General features: G+C 42.2%; 1 protein-coding gene across 2 annotated transcripts in view; it reads left to right on the top strand.

Annotated features, from left to right (window-relative positions):
* Positions 1-18,828, top strand: part of GRIK2 (glutamate ionotropic receptor kainate type subunit 2) — a 326,420-nt gene that overhangs the window by 21,288 nt on the left and 286,304 nt on the right. For both annotated transcript variants that reach the window (XM_066612979.1, XM_066612971.1), the window contains exons 3-5: positions 6,636-6,817; positions 10,053-10,106; positions 15,906-16,079. In XM_066612979.1, the coding sequence (XP_066469076.1) occupies positions 6,636-6,817; positions 10,053-10,106; positions 15,906-16,079 (410 nt within the window). The remainder of the gene's footprint in view (positions 1-6,635; positions 6,818-10,052; positions 10,107-15,905; positions 16,080-18,828) is intronic.

Below are 18,828 nucleotides of genomic sequence, written 5' to 3' on the forward strand. Positions count from 1 at the left end.
CTCTGACCCCTGCCCTCAGTGGGCTGGTCCGTCCCTTCCCAGCCTCTGAAGTCTCTGACATGCCTAGTGATAACATACACCATAATCCATGCAATGTAATGCAACTGTAATTGCTGGTAGTGATGGAATCACCCCAATAGCCATAGTGGTGGTGCATAGCGCAGGACAAGGAGCCACAGTGACCAAAGTTGCTTCCCCCAATGGGCGAATCGGGACAATTGGTAGCTCAAACTATGCATTATATGTGTCATATAGTTTGATTTAGTTAAAAACTCATCTTATTCTTTTGACACCACTGTACTTTTGGCACAGGACCCAGGTCCACATCATTGCCCTATCACACATGGAGTGCTGAAATGGGCAGTGTTTCTTAGTGGTAGAGTGCTTGCACCTGCTTTCCATTCAGGCAAGAACAGTAGTCTGAGATCTAGGAGAGTCATTGCCTGCCAAAATAGATAGCATTGGACTCTATGGACTAATGGTCTGACTCTGCGCAAGGCAGTTTCATGTTTGTACATTTTCCTGTCATATCATCTTTCTTCATTAGCTTTCACTGAGAACACTACTGCTTATGTAATTTTTCATGCCTGGTGTTATGCGAGAACATCTCTCCTCTGAATTTTTCTCTCCAACGACTTCTCATATTTTATCATATTCTGTTCAAATTACTCCTCCTTACATTCAGGAGTTTGCATATACAGGATCAGAATCTGACTATTTTTCTTTCCTTTTACTCCTATGTTTCTGTTAATGCTTATCGCTTTTCATAGTCCTTGCTTTCTTCTTTAACCTGGGATCTCATCACCCAGTTTTTTCTTCTATTTGTCTCATAATGTAGAACATAAAGTACTGTTCATTATTCCTGGTCTCTGCCTTCTTGGAAGAAATCTTTTGAAAATTCATCATTACTTCTAGCTTTTTGTATTAATCTTCCCTGCTTTATCATTTTACACATGATACTAATGCCTTTTCTTGGATTTATTCCTTTTTATCTATTCTAATTCTATCTATTCTATCTATTATCTGTTCTTTCAAGGTGGTGGTTTTGGAAATCACAGGGAGCAGTGGCAGTGAGTTCTAGATATGGGTTCTGGTTGTGTTTCCTTTTGCATGGAACTTCACCTTTGAATGTGTGAAAAGCAAACACATAAGTGTCTTATGTGTCTGAATGGCGAGATCTTGAAGTGGCTGACAAGTCAAGCTGAGTTATTTCATCTGCTCTTTGGTGTGAGCGAAGAAGCGTCTTGGCTGCCCTCCATGTGAGAGATGAAGGAGCTGCTTGTCAGTCTGTGTGGGAGGCAACTGGAGGCCAGAAGTCAGATCAGACCAGGAAGATCCATCTGAAATGTTGTGTGGTTCTTGAAAGAGAGAACCTTCTATGATTGTAAAAATCCCCTTGAGGGATTTAGAAACGCCTGCCTATGTAAACGGCCTTGAATAAAGTCAGAGGAGTAATCCGATGACCAGAAAGGCGGTATATAAATACCTAGTTATTATTAGTTATTATTATGTGTCTCAAGGCCCAATCCCATCCAACTTTCCAGTACTGGTGCAGCCGCAATGCAGTCCTGAGGAAAGGGAACAAATGTTCCCTCACCTTGAGGAGGCCTCTGTGCCTGCCTCCCCACCAAAGGATGCAGCACACGCCCCATTGCCATAGCTGCACAGGCACTGGAGAATTAGATAGGATTGGGCCCTCAGTTGCCTTTCTCTAATACCCAAAACTTCTTGCATATTATGGGTCCTTTTGTTAGAGATTGCTCTTTATTTCTCTAAAACCTTTAATTTTTTATGTGCTGAAAATATTATTATTAATCAATCCACCTCTTCCTGTATCTTCATTTTTTATTTCCTTTTTTTCTAATGAGAATGCACATGTCCACTTACTTACCATTACAAGTTGTTTGGTCACTTTTGCACCTTTTTTCCATTTATGCAAAGTATGACCTTTAAAGGTTCTCCTGCAAAGTAAGCAGTATCTAAGGAAGGTGTGTATATGCCTATGCACAAGTTTGACAAAAATTATGGCTGCCTTCAAAGCAGAGTAATTGCAGAGGAACATATACACTGCAGATAAGGAATGGTAGTTAAGTTCATTTCTTTTGTTGTTTTGCAAGTAAACAAAACAAAACAACAACAACAACAAACATTTAATGATCTGGTACAGAGGCGACTATTGAATGAGTTGAGAAATATGGCCATATTTGCAGCCAGTTGAAGTATATGAACTATCCTTGTCCTGAATTAATGGGAATGATAAATAGCTTAATAGGTGGGCCAGGTGGCATGGCATGGCTGTGGCATGTAAGGTTGCTGTACAGGAGACCTAGGTATTTGGAGCAAATTTGGGAAGCTTGTTTCTCAGGGCTGCTGGAAGTAGAGCATGAAGAGGAGGTGATGTGATTGATCTCTTTTGAAGAAGCTGCCAGCTGGACTGCTTGCAAACTGTTCCTCCTATTTCTCCTTTAAGTCAAATTGATGGCAGCTTCTGAAAAGAGCTACAAGTTGCACATTTTTCTAGCCATTGAACTGTAGGGCTGCAAGCCCAGTTGCTCCTAAAGAAGAGGAACAGAGTGTTTAAAGAGACACAAAAGACACATCTGGTGAAATGCATTCCTTCCCCACGTGAGAGTTATTTCTAACCTGCTTTTTAAAAAGTCTGTCTGTCCTAATCTAATCTAATCATTATCATCGTTTCTCCTAACCTGCTAATCTAAAAGTCCAAGGTTGAACTGGTATATCCAGTGGTATATCCAGTGATGAGAGAGAACGATGCTCAGGGGCCAACCTTAGTGTTATGAAGTGGGCAGGATTGGAACTTGGCATATAGTGGGGGTGATAGACTTTATCTTCACTGCAGTTCCAATCCAGGTGTTTCCTCCCCCCATTGATGGTTTGTTTAGGAAACTTCCACTGGCATCTGTGGGACCACATCTGATGTAAAGAGGAGCCTCCATGTTATGGTCCTCATGTTGTACCCCAATACAAAGCACCCATGTTATCGTGCCAATCCTAGACAGGATTGCACGTGCCTATCATGAAATCCTGCCCCAGTTGCTGCTTACCAAAGAGAAACCAGTGGTGCAATTCATGTTTGTAACACTGAAGAACTGTTGCCAGTCAGAGACAATATCAGACAAGATGAACCAATAGTTGACTTGGCAGAAGACTGCTTTTGTTCTGCATGTATTATATATAAACATTTTTTAAAATGCAGAACATGCTTGAGAGTCTGTGTCCTTTACTTACACAGAAATCCTGTGAAATGGATCACTGAGGCCAAGGGAATGTTTTGTTCAGATACTGGTTTGGACAGCTGGTGTAGTATAGTAGTGACTAAGATGCAAATCAGAGTTCTATGGTTCAAATCTTGCCTCCAGCATGAACTCATTAGGTTGTGTCAGGTTCCCAGCTGCAATTTATTATTATTATTATTATTATTATTATTATTATTATTATTATTATTAGTAGTAGTAGTAGTAGTAGTAGTAGTAGTACTTATATACTGCTTTTCAACAACAACAACAACAACAAATTCAAAAGTGGTTTACAGGGAAAATCAATGGCTCTCTGTCCTAAAAGAACTCACAGTCTAAGAAGATGCAGAAGAACACCAGCAACAGCCATTAGAAAAGACACTGTGCTGGGAAGAAGAGGGACAGTTACTCTCCCTCTACTAAAAGTAAGAGGAGCACCACTTTAAAAAAAAAAAAGTGCCTCTTTGCGTTGTTAGCAAGGGGCATTTATGGATAATAATAGTTATTTTCTTCACATGGCTATTATTCATAGCATGTGAAGAAAATACATGTGAAGTGCCTTCAACACTACTTTACAAATACTATTTCATATCTATTCACTAGCACCTCCGAAGTCTGAAGCTAGCTAGAAGAGATGTAAATCAGGTCTTTTAGCCAGTGTCGATGTCAAGGGATGGTCAAGTAGAGTACTGGTTGAGGACCCACTCCCATCTGAGCAATGATCTAGCTGGGCTGACCCTGAACCCTTCAGTAGTGGTATCACCCAAAGCACCATCTTGGCGCCCTCAGGTGGGGGAATACTATTAGAGGCTGTAGAGGTCTTTGCCTCAGGATCTTTGCCAACAACACAGTACCAGCACTGCCTCTAGATAAGGATTCATACTGGTTGCTAAGGAGTGCTATATACCCATAAAAGTGGGCCCTATCTGAGCCACTGACAAAGCAGCTCAGCATTTTCTTGGGTCTGCATGGATTGTGGTAGGATTAAGCCTCAGATTTATGTTGATTCAATAATTTGCGTGTGAAGTAAAAGAGTGATGATAACTAGCACTAGGTTTACTGTGGTGTGAAAGTTTTTCTACTGGGAGCTGAACTGAGACCTTAAATTACTTCACAGCAAATATGCTAAAGTGCTTTCAGATGCCAAGGACTGAATTCCCATTACGGATTTCCTGTGTTATATTGGTGCTTACATTTCCCACCTCTAAAGACCTCTGCAGTGAAATGTCTGCGGAGCTTTTCTAATTTAAAATCAGGTTTTTTTCCTTTAAGACATATTCTAAACATAGATTTCAGTATTTTAAAATTGTCAGATTGCTTATCTTTTTTCCTAGATCCATTTCTTTCTTCCATTTTCCAGCCTTAGCTTTTAAACCAAACTTGAGTAGGCCAGAGGTCTCTTTAGGGCAGTGGTACTCAAACGTCTTTGGGGTTTTGGTGGGGATGGGGAAAATGGCAGCAACACAATCTCCAGGATCAAGCCGCTGCGGGAAATAATAATAATAATAATAATAATAATAATAATAATAATAATAATAATAATAAACAGGTATTTATATACCACCTTTCTTGGTCTTTATTCAAGACTTTATTCAAGGTGGTTTACATAGGCAGGCTTTTATCTAAATCCCTATTTAAATAGGGATTTTTACAATTTCAAAGAAGGTTCTTTCTTTCAAGAACCACAACATTCAGATGTTTCTTTCTGATTTGGTTTCACATTCTGGCCTCCATCCTCCCACGCTCAGAGCAGATGGAATAACTCGGCTCAGCTTGTCAGCTGCTTCAAGGTCGCACGGTGCCGGTGGCCTCGAACTGGCAACCTTGTGGATGTTATCTTCAGGCAGGCGCTCTACCCTCTAGACCAGACCTCCTGCCCAAGAAGGAAAAGAAGGGGCTTTTCTTAAACTTGCCTTACCTGCTGCCAGCCCTTATCTGCAGGGCTCCCCTGCACTTTTACTTTCACTTTTAGAAAGTGAAAGTAGTGGTCGTGACCCACTTCCAGTTTTGCAATCGCAACTCAGAAGTGGGTCACGATTGCTACTTTCATTTTCTAAAAGCTGCGCGTAGTCCTGCAGAAAGCTCTGCAGGGCTCCCCACACCCCCTGGACACCAGCAGCAGGTAAAGCAAGTTTTTAAAAAGCCCCCCCCCTTCTCCACAGTGACATGATCCTGGGGATCATGTAACTGCTTTCTCCCAGCCCCTGCCCACTCCTTAAAGGGAAAGGGCAGTGGTTCTCAGGCTGCTGGGTTGCAACCCACCAGTTTGAGGAGTACTGCTTTAGGGTAAGGAAACATTTGTTCTCATACTCTGAAATGAGCCCCAGTCTGCCCAAATTGCTGGCACAAGCCCCATGTAGGGCTTTCAGGCCCGAGACAGGGCTTAGGATACGGAGAGGCCTCTCCTGCCATTGCCACCCCCTTCTGGGTCCTGTACTTTCCCCTCCACACCCTTCCCCACCTCAAAACACCCCTCCCTCACCTCAGTTCCGCCCTCCCCGACGCTTGTGCCAGCTGTCAGGCTGGATTCAGCACTGCTGGGACACTGAAGGCCTTCACGCTGGCACACCCTGCTCATGGATCATTCCAAAAGTGCTTTATAGCATGTTTTGCAACAGCTAGTGCTGGCTCAGCAGTTGCTGTGCCAGCGCTGTGCGCGTATAGGATTGGGCCGCCAATTACTGAAACAAATTAAGCCACCTGAATTATTTGATTAAGGTGGCAAAACTGCTTCAGAACATTGGTGCAGATTATGTGAGGATGTTCCATGCTGGTCAAACAAAAGAAATCTTCATGTAAACCTGACAGACCAGTGATTACACACTATTTAGGGTACAAACCTAGTTTTCCAGCACTTTCCAGCACTGGCATAGCTGTGCCAGTGGGACGTGTGCTGCATCCTGCAGTTGGGTGTCACTCATGGAGGCTTTCTCAAAGTCAGGGAATGTTTGTACCCTTACCTCAGAGCTGCATTACCCTTATGTGATATAAGGGGTTAGGATTGTGCCCTTAGTGTTGCATCTTGCTGTAAGTGAATCAGAGTAATGCTACATATTGTTTGAAAATGCCATAATTTGCAGATAAGGAAGATTTTTCTGAGTCTCAGAAGGTTATCTCATCTCAGGCTACTTACTGTCTATTGATATTAGCTCTATGTTTGTGCCAGTACGTGCATGGTGCGATCTGTGACAAAATGCTTAGAGTCTAGTCGTCATTTTTAAATGTGAATTTCCATATGCATATAATATTGACTGTGATAAAAAAAGGAAGGAGCACTTGGGAAAAAAAAGAAAAAAAAAGATTGCAGTAAGCCAGTTTCTTCTGCAAGGTCATGTTCTCATTTCAATAATGTACCTTTTGTCTCTTTTTTCTGAAAAGGTCTCATTCGATTACAGGAGCTTATTAAGGCTCCATCACGGTACAACCTGCGTCTAAAAATCCGCCAGTTACCAGCTGATACGAAGGATGCAAAGCCCTTGCTCAAGGAGATGAAAAGAGGCAAGGAATTCCATGTCATTTTTGACTGTAGTCATGAGATGGCAGCAGGCATTTTAAAACAGGTAATCCTCTCTTTTCCGAAATGTACATTTTGCCAATGCTGGTGACTGACATATCTTGTACTGGTTTCCTGGAAAACATGCTGTGCAAATCAAAATCTGATTCAAGAATGCAGTCTGCCATAACCAGTGCACAGGTTACTGAGGTCCACACACATGCATGTACATTTGTAAACCTGGTGATGAGAGACCCCCATAATTGCATGCATAATACTAAAACAAGCATGAAGCAAACAGGTGAGGACAGAGGGAAACTATTACTACATTTACAAAAGTGCACGCAAGGAGAATGTTATAGAGTGTACCTCAACTGAGAGAGCCATATAGTTTCCAAAACCAGTTGTCTAAATGCTCACTAAGGAGTTTTTCCAATGAAGGCCCATACCATGACCCTGGTCCCAACCTTACCTGCTCATTGATTATTTTAACAAGGATCATGAAATCTGTTGTCTGGGCTGGAAGTCAGTAACCTTGTTGGAAGAGAGTGGTGTTTGACCTGATTCTTCAAGGAGCAGGAGTGAACTGCTGTTTGCCAGGCACTTCAAAGTAGAACATGTTCATTGTTTATCTAACTTTACATTCTTGCACAACACATAGTATCTCTTTTATGATGATGTTTCACTTGTGCAGCCGCTGAGCTCTTGCCTGTCTCCTTTAGTGAAGGTAGTTTATTGTATATGGTGGGCTCATAAATACAGCCATTCCTTGAAACTTATGCTTCGAAAAAGAGAAGGGCAAGCAAAGTGGGGGATCATGTGTTGAGGAGAGGATAGTGGAAAGCTAAGCGCCTCTCTTCCATGCTTACTCTACCATTTTGTTCCCTTTTTCCTTTTCAAGTTCAGGGAGTGGGAGGAGTGGTGGAGGTGAGCAAGTAGAAACCAATTCCCCTAGTGACTGGCAGGATGGGCCAGCTCTCTTTTCTTTTGAAAAAGCTAATTTGTCTCTTCAAGTGGTCTCAATAACTTCAAAGAAAGCTGTGTGTCTGTGTGGTTCTCTCATGGGGTCCCTTTTTCCCCATTGTGCACGCATTCAGCTTCATTGGATCATAGCCTGAAGTTGCTTACTTCACTTGATTATTCATACACTTTAAAATATGTGAGGTGAATATGCTTACTGCATTAGTGCCAGCTAAGGCCTCACAGCCTGAACAATAAGTAAGACCTTCAACCATTGCATTATTTAAACTGTAGTCCAGTCACTTTTAGGTGATTTGCAAATGTGATGTCAGCAAAAACACATGCTTGTTGTACACGGATTAGAACAAACCTTCCCTAATCACGTTTCCATTTTATATATAGTAAAATTCTTTTTGTTGTTGAATTAATTTGTCCCCATTTTACTCCTTAACATAGACAATTTGTTCTATATGTAATGATTTACAAAACAGATTCTCAAACTATTACTTCCATAATGCAAAAAAGTATGCTAGTTAGTCAGTGTTGTTACAGAATTTTATCTTCAGAATGCCCCTTTTGTATTTCAATAATTTTTTTTGAATGTTCTGTGTCCATAGTGATACCCAAGAAACCTTGAGCTACTGCAGATACTCAAATATAATTTGATCTCACAGATAAGTCAAGGGCAAGTACTGTGTGCCATTCCCCCCTTCTTAGTGATGGAACAGCCCAGAGAGGAGGAGGGAAGAAGGAAAGAATTTAGCAACATTCTGCATTCTGGGTCCTTTTGCTCTCCTCCGGGCTTCTCCTGTCTTCCGCGAAATGCCTGAACAGTGACCTGTAAACAAGTCGAGGAGACTATCTACCCTTGATTTATTGGCATTGCCTTATAGGCAGGTATCTATGGTAGTTGGTCTCAGTCTTAAGGAGAGCAGAAGTGCAGTGCTTGAGAGTGCCAGGGCAGAAAAGTGACAGGCTAGAGTAGGTCAGGCCACCCACACAAGATCACCTCAAAATCCACTCTGGAGTTTGGCTGGGAAGTGGAATGGAATTGCATTTCTCTGCTTCCCAGGGATACATTGTTTGGAGTTGTGTGTCCTCTCATTGTTGGAACTGAGGAGCAATCAGCGCAGCAGCACTAAATGCTGAACAAATGTACTCCACCCCTCCTTAAAAATCCAGGCCATAAGATTCACATTGGTCTCCTTGTTTATTCTGCTTGTTTTGCTCATTGACAGTCAATGCACTATCAAGCAGGTGACTTTTGCAATATGGGAAAATTGTAGTATACTTGGGTAATATTAAAGATGGAATTTATTAGTATGACTGAGCCAATGGAGAGGGTTGAATTTTGTGGGTATTTCCTGTCCCATGAAATGTGCACATGCCATTTGTGATGTTTTGGGTAGAGGTCATAGCAGAGTGAAGGCATTTCTTGGCATGTATTCAGGCAGCACACTCTCCATGTACCTGTCCTTCAAATGATAGCATGCTTTACTGAGAGCCTTTTCACAGCTTTCAATGATTCAGTTTTGATTCTATTTTTTTCTTTCAAAATACCCCCTTTTCTTCCTAATAACAGTGATACCAGTCCAATTTGGCTGTCTGACAATGTATGGAAAGCAAAAGAAGCCAGTTTAGAGTGAGAGCCACATTAGACTCAGCCCCTTATTAACCTAAGAAATGTTTATGAAAACTCCTAAGTGCACAGCTGAAGTTGATATGCCATTTAGATGGGAAGATGGGAAACGGTACTTGTTAGTTGGACAGTATTCCTTGAATTATTGTCCTGCTGGTTGATATGCTCCATTAATGTTAAGAAATGTGCTTGCTGTACTCAGAACTACGACTATGCTTTTGGAGGGTTAAGTGCTCAAAACTATCTGCCAGCATTTTTTTTCGTGACTGAATAATATTGTACACTTGGAGTAACACGGCACTTTTCTCATTAGAACATCTCTCCCAGAGAAGACGTATCATAAATACAATTAATGGAACCTTCTTCCGTTCAGATGTTTGGTTGGCAGTAGAAATGCTCCTATTAATATGTAAAACTATAAGCTTCTTTCACATTTGCAGCCCTAAACAGTCTACTAATAATCTTTCTATCAGCAGATTTGGTTCATAAATTCCTTTAATAGCCAGTAATCTGCTCTAACTGCTAAGGAATGATTTGCCTGACCTAATTTTAGTATGTTTTCAGCCCTATAGTATTCTTCTGGGAGTGTTTCATTTTTCATATAGGTGTGATTAAAAGCAGTGTTAGGCATAACTGTAGAAATATTAAAAGCAATGTAATGTAATATTTAAAAAAATGTAATACTGTGTGCATTTCTATTTAGGCCTTAGCAATGGGAATGATGACGGAATACTATCATTACATCTTTACGACGTTGGTAAGTAGCTTATAAGAACGTGCTGATGGCCTTGAACAAAGGCCTTTGCTCTCTTCATTATATTACTTGGCAAAGTGAAAGTGGTCTCTGTGGAACAGGGGGGAACAGAGTACTGAACAATTTCTCAATTTCATTTTGATATATTGCACAAGAAACTCTTGAGGATCGCCTTAATTAATGTTCAGAAATATTATTTTGGAAAACTGGCACTGCTGGGGGGGAATGACTTTCACAGATTTAATTTTTTTAAGGTATGCAGTATGCAATTCAAAATAAATATCACTCCCTTTTTAATCCATTTTTGCTTTGCAAAAAAAAAAATCCATGAGCATTTATCATGCTTACATTTGAAGCTGAAACTATCACTGGAAGCTTATTGCATTTTGGCTGTTGTAACTATTTTATTTGTTGTTTTACATTTTCATCCTGCCTTTCCACGAAGGAGCTCAGGGTGGTATACTGTACAGATGAAACCTGTTTGTTTGTTCAGCCTGATCTGGCTGAACACGGGTCCCCAGCATCCATGTTGGGCCAGACCTGGGCCCCACCTGAACCCTCCGAAAGGAACCAAAGCTTCCTCAGGCCTCAGAATGCCTTGAAAAGCATAAAAATGTCACTTCCAGTTTCCCTTGGGAAAATGAAAGCTGCCTTCTTTCGGCTCTACGAGCCATTCAGAAACCTGCAGAGGCAGTGGGTGGATCAGTGCAGCCTCTGCAGGCTTCAAAAAGGTCTCTGGAGGGAACCAAAGTGTCCCCTTTGGAGGCCTTATGGGGCTGATTGTGGATTGATTATGTGCTAATTTCTGTATCCATGGGGGTCCAAAAACTGATCCCTCAGGGATACCGCGGCCCCACCTGTACATAGTTCTATCCCTCCTTTTGTTCTCACAACAACCCAGTGAAGTGGGTTAGACTGAGAGATAGTGCTGGAGGAAGATGAATGGATGCAGCCAATGCCCTATCTCCTCTTCTACCCTGCTGCTTGAGCAACTGGTGAACAAAGAGATGTGGAGCACAGTGGGGGGGGGAAGGGCAGAATAGGGCAGTGATGGGGCAGGGGATGTACAGATCAAGTTCGGGAAGGGAATGGATGAAGTGGCAGTGGTAGCCACTGAATTCTAACCCCTTTCCTGGGCTCGGTTCCATGGTGTGGGTCCACACGCACCTATGCCAGCTATTTAGTTAGTGCAGGTCTGAGTAGAGCCCCCTGTGCTCCAGTGACTTACCCGTGGACTGGCCCCTGGATAGGAGACCTCCTGGATAGCCCCCCACTGCAGGATGCAGTAGTAGCCGTTTTGGAGACACTGCATTGACAGGGAGATGATTAGGCTCTTAGGCTTTTGCGAGTAACATTAAACCAGTGGTTCTCAAACTTTGAGGGAGCCTTACTCCCTCAGTAAGTCTTTGTGGGGGAGGGGCTAGGGCAGCGACATGATCCCCAAGATCGCGTCGCTAAGGGAGGGTAAGGGGGGTGCTTTTGACTTACGTTATGTAGGCAGGGCTACAGTAGGTCTGGGGATCCCTGTGCAGACCTCCGTAGCACTCCCCGAGGCTTGGAATGTTCAGAAACAGCAGGAGCAAAGCACCTCCTGTAAAACAGAAGTGCTTTGTGCCCACTTTAATTAATGTTAAAGCCTCGGGGAGTGCTGCACAGGGCTTCCCGCACCTCCTGTAGCCTGCTGCAGCCCTGCCTACATAACGTGAGTCAAAAGCACCCCCTTGCCCCCCCCATACAGATGCAATCCTGGGGATCGCTTCCCCGCCTCTCCCCTTCCCCATCCCTTAAAGGGATGCAAGAACCTTTACACGAACCAGTTTGAGAACCACTGCATTAAACCATAGTTAAATCAGACCATAGTGAATAAAGACAATACATTTTATCCAGAGTTCTTCCACAACATTGTTGGCTTCCTCTTCGTATGCTACTTGTGCTATGTGAAAGTGCAAGGTTCCTAGAAAGGAAGGCAGGCCATGGTGGACATTCCTTCATACTACTAATACTGTAGTAGCTTCCTTGTTTTTATAAAGATAAAAGAAGTCTAGCATATTCAAATAGATTTGAAAATGACTTCCTTTCAGTTGCCACAGCAGTAAGTTATTATCAATGTGGAGCTTCATGGCTTTTGGTTGCATTTGGAGAGGGATGGGAAGGTTCAGCAGAGCTTGACTAGAGTCGAGTCTAGAGTCACCGCCCCTCTGCAAATTGACTTGAAAAAGAGTCATAACGGGGGCACTTTCTGAGTCACCAAGTCATCCTTTCATGACTCTGAAGGACTCAAGTCAAGTTGTCTCCTTTAAAAAAGCCCACCATGGAAGAAAATGGGGCTGTTGCTAGGGTGTGTGTGACAGAGCCTGATCCTGCCTCCCCCCCTCTACTTGACTGCAAAAGTCAACCCTTCCCTGCCTCCTGGCTGGAACTTCGCTGGTGCTCGCCTGGTTGGAATGCTGGCCCCACGTTTTTCATGCCACAAAAACAGTAAGCATGCACACAGAGACACAGGCAGACTCGAGTCTGCATGTGTGGGGACCAGTGCCGAGTCTGTGGACCCTTGACTCAAGCATTTTTCCAAGCGCACGACTCAAAAGTCCACGGGTCAGCAAAAAACGTACATTTTTGTGACTTGAGTTTGAGTCATCCAAGTTGAGTTCCCAACCCTACATTTAGATATTTTTGTTAGACATTCCAAGTTGGTAAGGCCTACATGTGGTTGAAGACAACTGATGCAGTTCTACTGCTGAATCTAAGTAACCATAAATAAGTGCGTAAATACTTGAATTTAATGAATACAACATAAAAAAAGTTTCTACTTATATTGTAATCAGACTTCTGCCCTCATGAAGTATTTCCATTTGCTTATTGGTGGTGGGAAGTAGTTGTTTTTTTCCTGAAGAACTGAAGGTAGATTTCGGCTAGTGACAACTGAAGATAATTTGGAGCATGCCAGCAAATGATAGATTTTGATGCTCAGTGGAGCCCTGTAACTTGCATCACTTTTGACTTCTCTGCTTTATTAATTACTTCTTACCTGACACAGCGAAAGTGTTATCCAATAAATTTTCCAGTCACACTGTTTAACTGTGCTGTTAGAAGTGTACTTTCCCATGATTGATTTGAAGTCTAATGTAATAGCTCATTAATTCTCTGAACGGTTGTGCATATTTATTATAGTTTGGAGTCAACAGGAATGTGTTTAAATTACGTAATTACTTATTCAATTGTCCAAGGTATTTTTGGAAGAATCCCAAATTGAAAAGAAAATGACTTTTGTAAACGGAAGTACTGCATGATCTCATAATATTCCAAATGCTTTTTTTTTTACTCACCCAAATTGGTTAATACTTCTAGGTTGCCATTACTTGCAGAGCACAGGTGCTTGTGCCATTTAGATTGTTTCATTAGACTTATCAAGGGGTGTTCAGCATCTTCTGTGTTCACTTCTGCTCTTTGCTTATACAGGCTGAGCCTCATTATTCACGTGGGTTCCATTCCAAGTACTCACGTGGATGGCAAAAAACGCACTATAGCAAATCAATTTAAAAAACAAAGTTTTTAACAAGTCAGCCTTGTTGACCTTTGTGACGTAAGATAAGAGTCATTAAGAAGACAATCCATCAATCAGTCCTCCTCCAAGCACTTAGAAAGAAAGGCACTTCACCCAGCCCCTCCCTTCACCAATGCAAAGTGATCACCTTTCTTTCACATGCTCAGGAAGAAGAGAGGGGTCACCTGGAGAGAGATGGATTGATGGATTGTTGGATTGATGGATTGTCAGCCAGCTGCCTTCTCTCTCTCTCTCTCTCATTAAGGAGGCTACTGTTAAAGGACTGTTCAGTTTTTTAAACTGATTTTAAAGGGATGCATTTTTCCCCTTCTCCAGGGATCAGCACATTCCTTCTCATTTGCAGGGGACATTCATGTTGAGTCAAATCTGTGTATAAAAAATCCGTGTATAAATAGGCTGGACCTGTATCTGGACAATTGGGTGAATAGGTGGTGGTGGGAGCAGTGTGAACATCTGTGTGTGTATGGAGGAGGCAGTGCATATATGGTTAATGTGTGATTTGGCTGCAGTTTAATGTTGTGCCAGAGGATAGGTAATGGGGCCTGGATGTATTTCAGTATTTTAGTTATATAATTCTTGTATCTCTTTTCCACCACTTCCCAACGAAACCAAGTCTTAAAACTGGTGTGGAAGGCAGTGTGGTATTTTAAAAAGTTGCTGTGCACTCTTTAACATAGATCTAGAAGAAACATCGATGTGACCCAGTCACACTGTAAAAAATGACACTATAAACCCTAATTGGAATTTGGAATGTTAACTATCTTTGAGATTAGCTTGGGTTCTTGCATTAAAAGTGAGCAATTCATTATATACTACTGTCTTGGAAGGGCAATTATGATTTTGCTTCCTCTCACTCCCCCCCCCCCCAACCAGTGACTAAATAAATATACTCAGGTCATTCTCAGTCCAAACATTACTGATTCAAATACAGTCTAGATGGTAATGACTGCTTAGAACAATAAGGTTATACAACATTGAGGATGTTTATGAAGGAGGGTGTATTTATTTAAAAAAATTAATTATGTGGTGTAGTTTTAGTCAAGTTAAAATATATGTCTACTTGGCTAATCATTTTTCCTAAGGAAATGCACAGCCCAGTCCTACCTAAATCCCTGTGCAGCGATGTGTTGGCACGAATTCTGCTGCATCCCACAGGGGACTTTCAGCTGCTGGAGTTCTCCTCAGTGTAACAGTGATGTTTGTCCCTTGCCTTGGGGGAATCCCCTCCAGCTGCTATGGGCAACTCACACATGTACCAACTCAACTGCTGGTGCAAGTACATGTAGCTCCATGAAGGCAGATCAGGCCTGGAAAGAGACTTGAGATTTGCCATGTGATCCACCATTCCGCAATCCATTATCCTGGGTCAACATAGACTTGTTCCAGTGATTTCACTGGCAAAAGTCTAAGTAGATCTCTCCAATAGTTGCAGCTTAGTGACTTTGCTTGACATTTCTATCAATATACTAGGTAAATATCTGCCTAGTTATGACACTTGGCGCATGTATGTAACTAGTAGCAGCATAAATTGGTCATTTGTGCTGTAAACCAGTGGTGTGTGGAATTACTAGACATTAATTCAGTGTCCAGTATTTTGGACTTGTTAAGTACTGTTGATGATTGTCTCCATGCTTGTCTCCATGCTTGTGTTTGAGGGGAAAAAAAAACATAGGCTGCAATTCTGAGGGCGCCTTTGGCCAGCCCAAGTCCCTTGCGCTGACCGAAGAGTGTCGCGAGAGTGCCGTAAAGCATTTCTGTTCCACTTTCGGAATAGATAGCCCCTTACCTAGGCCTCGGTAAGTTTGCATCGGCACAGAGGTCTGGGGAGGGCATGGGTGGGAGCAAGGGAGGAGTTTTGGGGGAGGGGGCAGGCATTCCCGGAGGTGGGCATGCAGGGGGTGGGAGGCAGGGCCACTTATGCTGGATCCTAGCCCTATTCCCAGGTGGCCTGGGTCAATCCTGAACTGCTCAGATTTGCACCACCAATTTTGGTGGCGCAGTTCTGAGTAGCCCCATTGGGACTGCTGTGGCTGTCCTTGGGATAAGGGGAAAAGTTTTCCCTTGCCTCGGGCCAAGCTATAGCCAGCCCTAAACTTGTGCTAGATACAGTGCAGGCCTAGTGGCCTGCCTGTTCCTACGCAAGTTAGTATTGAGCTGTTTGTTTGCTTGAATTGGTATATCAAGATTCAGAACATATGAAAGCATCTACACAAATGTCTTCTCCTTCCGTCCTACAGGATCTCTTTGCTCTTGATGTGGAGCCCTATCGGTACAGTGGGGTTAATATGACTGGATTCAGAATTTTAAATACAGAAAACAGCCAGGTGGCGTCCATCATTGAAAAATGGTCCATGGAACGATTACAGGCCCCTCCAAAACCCGATTCAGGTTTGCTGGATGGATTTATGACGGTATGAATCCCCCTTTACAGTTTTAGTTGATATGTACCTAATGGCTAATCTTTTAGATTTTCAGCCAGGCATTCCATGTGTCATTGGTGTTTTTACACAGTTCTTTATGTTTTTTCCTAAGTGAAACTTAACTAACCACCTAAAGCAGGGGGAGGAACCTGCAACTTAAGGCCACATGCGGCCTTTTGGGATATTAATTGCACTCTTTTGCATATTTGTCCTCAAATACTAAATCTGCCTTTTATTTCATAACACCAAACTTCGGGTGTTTCTGTGTTTCTTTTTGGTAACTTTTATTTATTCTTTCCCGTCAGTGGCAGTTCAGTAACTGGTGAATTGGCAACCACTCAGTGATTTGTGTCATAGGCCTGAGAGCTTCTTGAGGAAAGAACTGTACTGTGTTAAAAAATATATACCTTCTCTAGTTATGGAAGATAACAATGAATTACGTTAATGGAGTAGCTAAGGGGAGCAGAGGGATACATTGCCTCAGTGCCTCACCTTGAGAGGGTGCCAATCTGGATGTGTGTGTGTGTGTGGGGGGGGTGTTTAAACATGAGAGGATGTTAAAGCTGACATGGGGGATATTAAAAAGTTTTGTGTCCCTGGTGCCAGATGGCTTAGCTACACTGCTGAGTTACATATAAAAGCAAAATAGATAAATAAAATGTGGCCTTCCAATATTAAAAAAAAAAAAAAAGATTTCTCCTACAGTATCATAAAAGTATATCTTCTGAATCCTTCAAACCAGTAAGAAATATGAACGGAAGGTGGGAAGCTTAGAGCTGGCACGGGGACACAACTGATTCCATAGGGCCCAATCCTATCCAACTTTCCAGTGCCGACACAGCTGCAATGGAGCCCTGAGGTAAGGGAACAAACATATCCTTACCTTGACAAGGCCTCTGTGACTACCCCCCTACTGCAGATGATGTAGCACACACACCCTGCTGGTGTGGTTGCATCAGTGCTGAAAAGTTGCATAGGTTTGGGCCCACAGTCAGGTTTGAAAACCAGATATTAAGAACTTAAGAAGAGCCCTGCTGGATCAGGCCAAGGCCCATCTAGTCCAGCTTCCTGTATCTCACAGTGGCCCACTGAATGCTTCAGGGAGCACACAAGACAACAAGGCACAACCTGGTGCCCTCCCCTGCATCCGGCAATCTGAGGTAATCTACCTCTAAAACCAGGAACTTGCACATACCTACCATGACCTGTAACCCGTAATGGACTTTTCCACCAAAAATTTGTCCAATTCCCTCTTAAAGGCCTCTAGGGAAGATGCCATCACTACTCCCTGTTGCAAGGAGTTCCACTGACAAAGAGTTCCACAGACTAATTACATGCTGGGTAAAGAAATATTTTCTTTTGTCTGTCCTAACTCTCCCAACACTAAATTTTAGTGCATGTCCTCTGGTTCTGGTGTTATGTGAGGGAAAAGAGCACCTCTCTATCAACTCTATCCATCCTCTGCATAATTTTGTATGTCTCAAATTGTACTGAAAATTTATCTCCCTGGACGGGACCAACAAAGAGCCATATTTGTCTCCACCCATAAGTAGCATCCATATTCATGTCCTTGGAGTTATAAAGGTTGCCTAGCAAATACAGAAACTGGTTAGGCTTTATGATGTTTACCAGGCCTTGGGTTTTGCTTTAGTTGTGAGGCACATTAGCATTTGAGCTATTGTGGTTAAAGGATATCTAATCTGCATGCTAAACAATTAAAACAAATCAAATTCTGTTAATATATCTTATTGTAGATTATGAGAATATTTACTTTATATGAAGGAATTTCTCCTAGAGATTGTGCATGAGATATCATCTTGGACCAATATTATGATATCTTGTTCCAATTATGGTCTTTATCCATTAAAACCCTTGGTGTAACTCTTTTACACTGATCTTTGGAAATAACCACAACCCTTCATCTGGCAGGGACTATAATTCTGTGTGCATGTGTTCAACCACTGACAGTCCCAGGTTCAATCCCTGGCACCGCTATGTAGGGATAGCAAATCCTTTATCTGACACTCTGGAGGTCTACTGCCAGTCAGTGTGTAGACAAAGGTAATTTGACTCTTTGGCATTTTTGAGAGGAGGTGTTTGCAAGCACAGTAATGCTTAAAGTTTGCTGAAAGAACAGGGAAAGAAAGATTCAATAAACTTTTGCTTTCTGATAAAGATTACTGCTGACACTGGCTCCCAGTAAACTGGTTCCTGTTTATTTAATGCTCCGGCCTTATATTGCTTATATATCTCATGTTCTCCTTTTCTCATGATGATGTAAGGCGGTAGGAAGCTCAGTGCAGCTCCTTGTATCTGGAAGAGAGACCCATTATTGGTCGTGGTAACATAGTCATTTGTCACTATATAAGATTCAGAGCTTATGCATTTCTCTCCTGGTTTTATCTCCAAGCTATGGAAGGAAATAAAGAAAAAAAAGGATTGAATTCATTTATGAAGTCTCATGGCTCGGTCAACCCCTTTAATTGGTTCCTGGAAGCTATCATCCTAGTCCATCTATTCAGCTACACAGTAATGAATGTTTTGCGTTTTCTTTGCAATGAGAGTGGCGATGGTGAAAGGGAATTTTTTTTAAGGTTTGTTTCCTCTTAGCTATAGAAAACTTATATGTAGCAATCGCTTATGAGCTTTGCTGTACCATAGAATATGGATCACTTTCTTAATAGTTGCATTCTTGTGAAAGGTTCTAACAATGATGGTTGTGGGGGGATCAAAGGGTGTG

This window comes from Tiliqua scincoides, chromosome 1 (assembly GCF_035046505.1).
Source record: "Tiliqua scincoides isolate rTilSci1 chromosome 1, rTilSci1.hap2, whole genome shotgun sequence".
NCBI lineage: Eukaryota > Metazoa > Chordata > Lepidosauria > Squamata > Scincidae > Tiliqua > Tiliqua scincoides.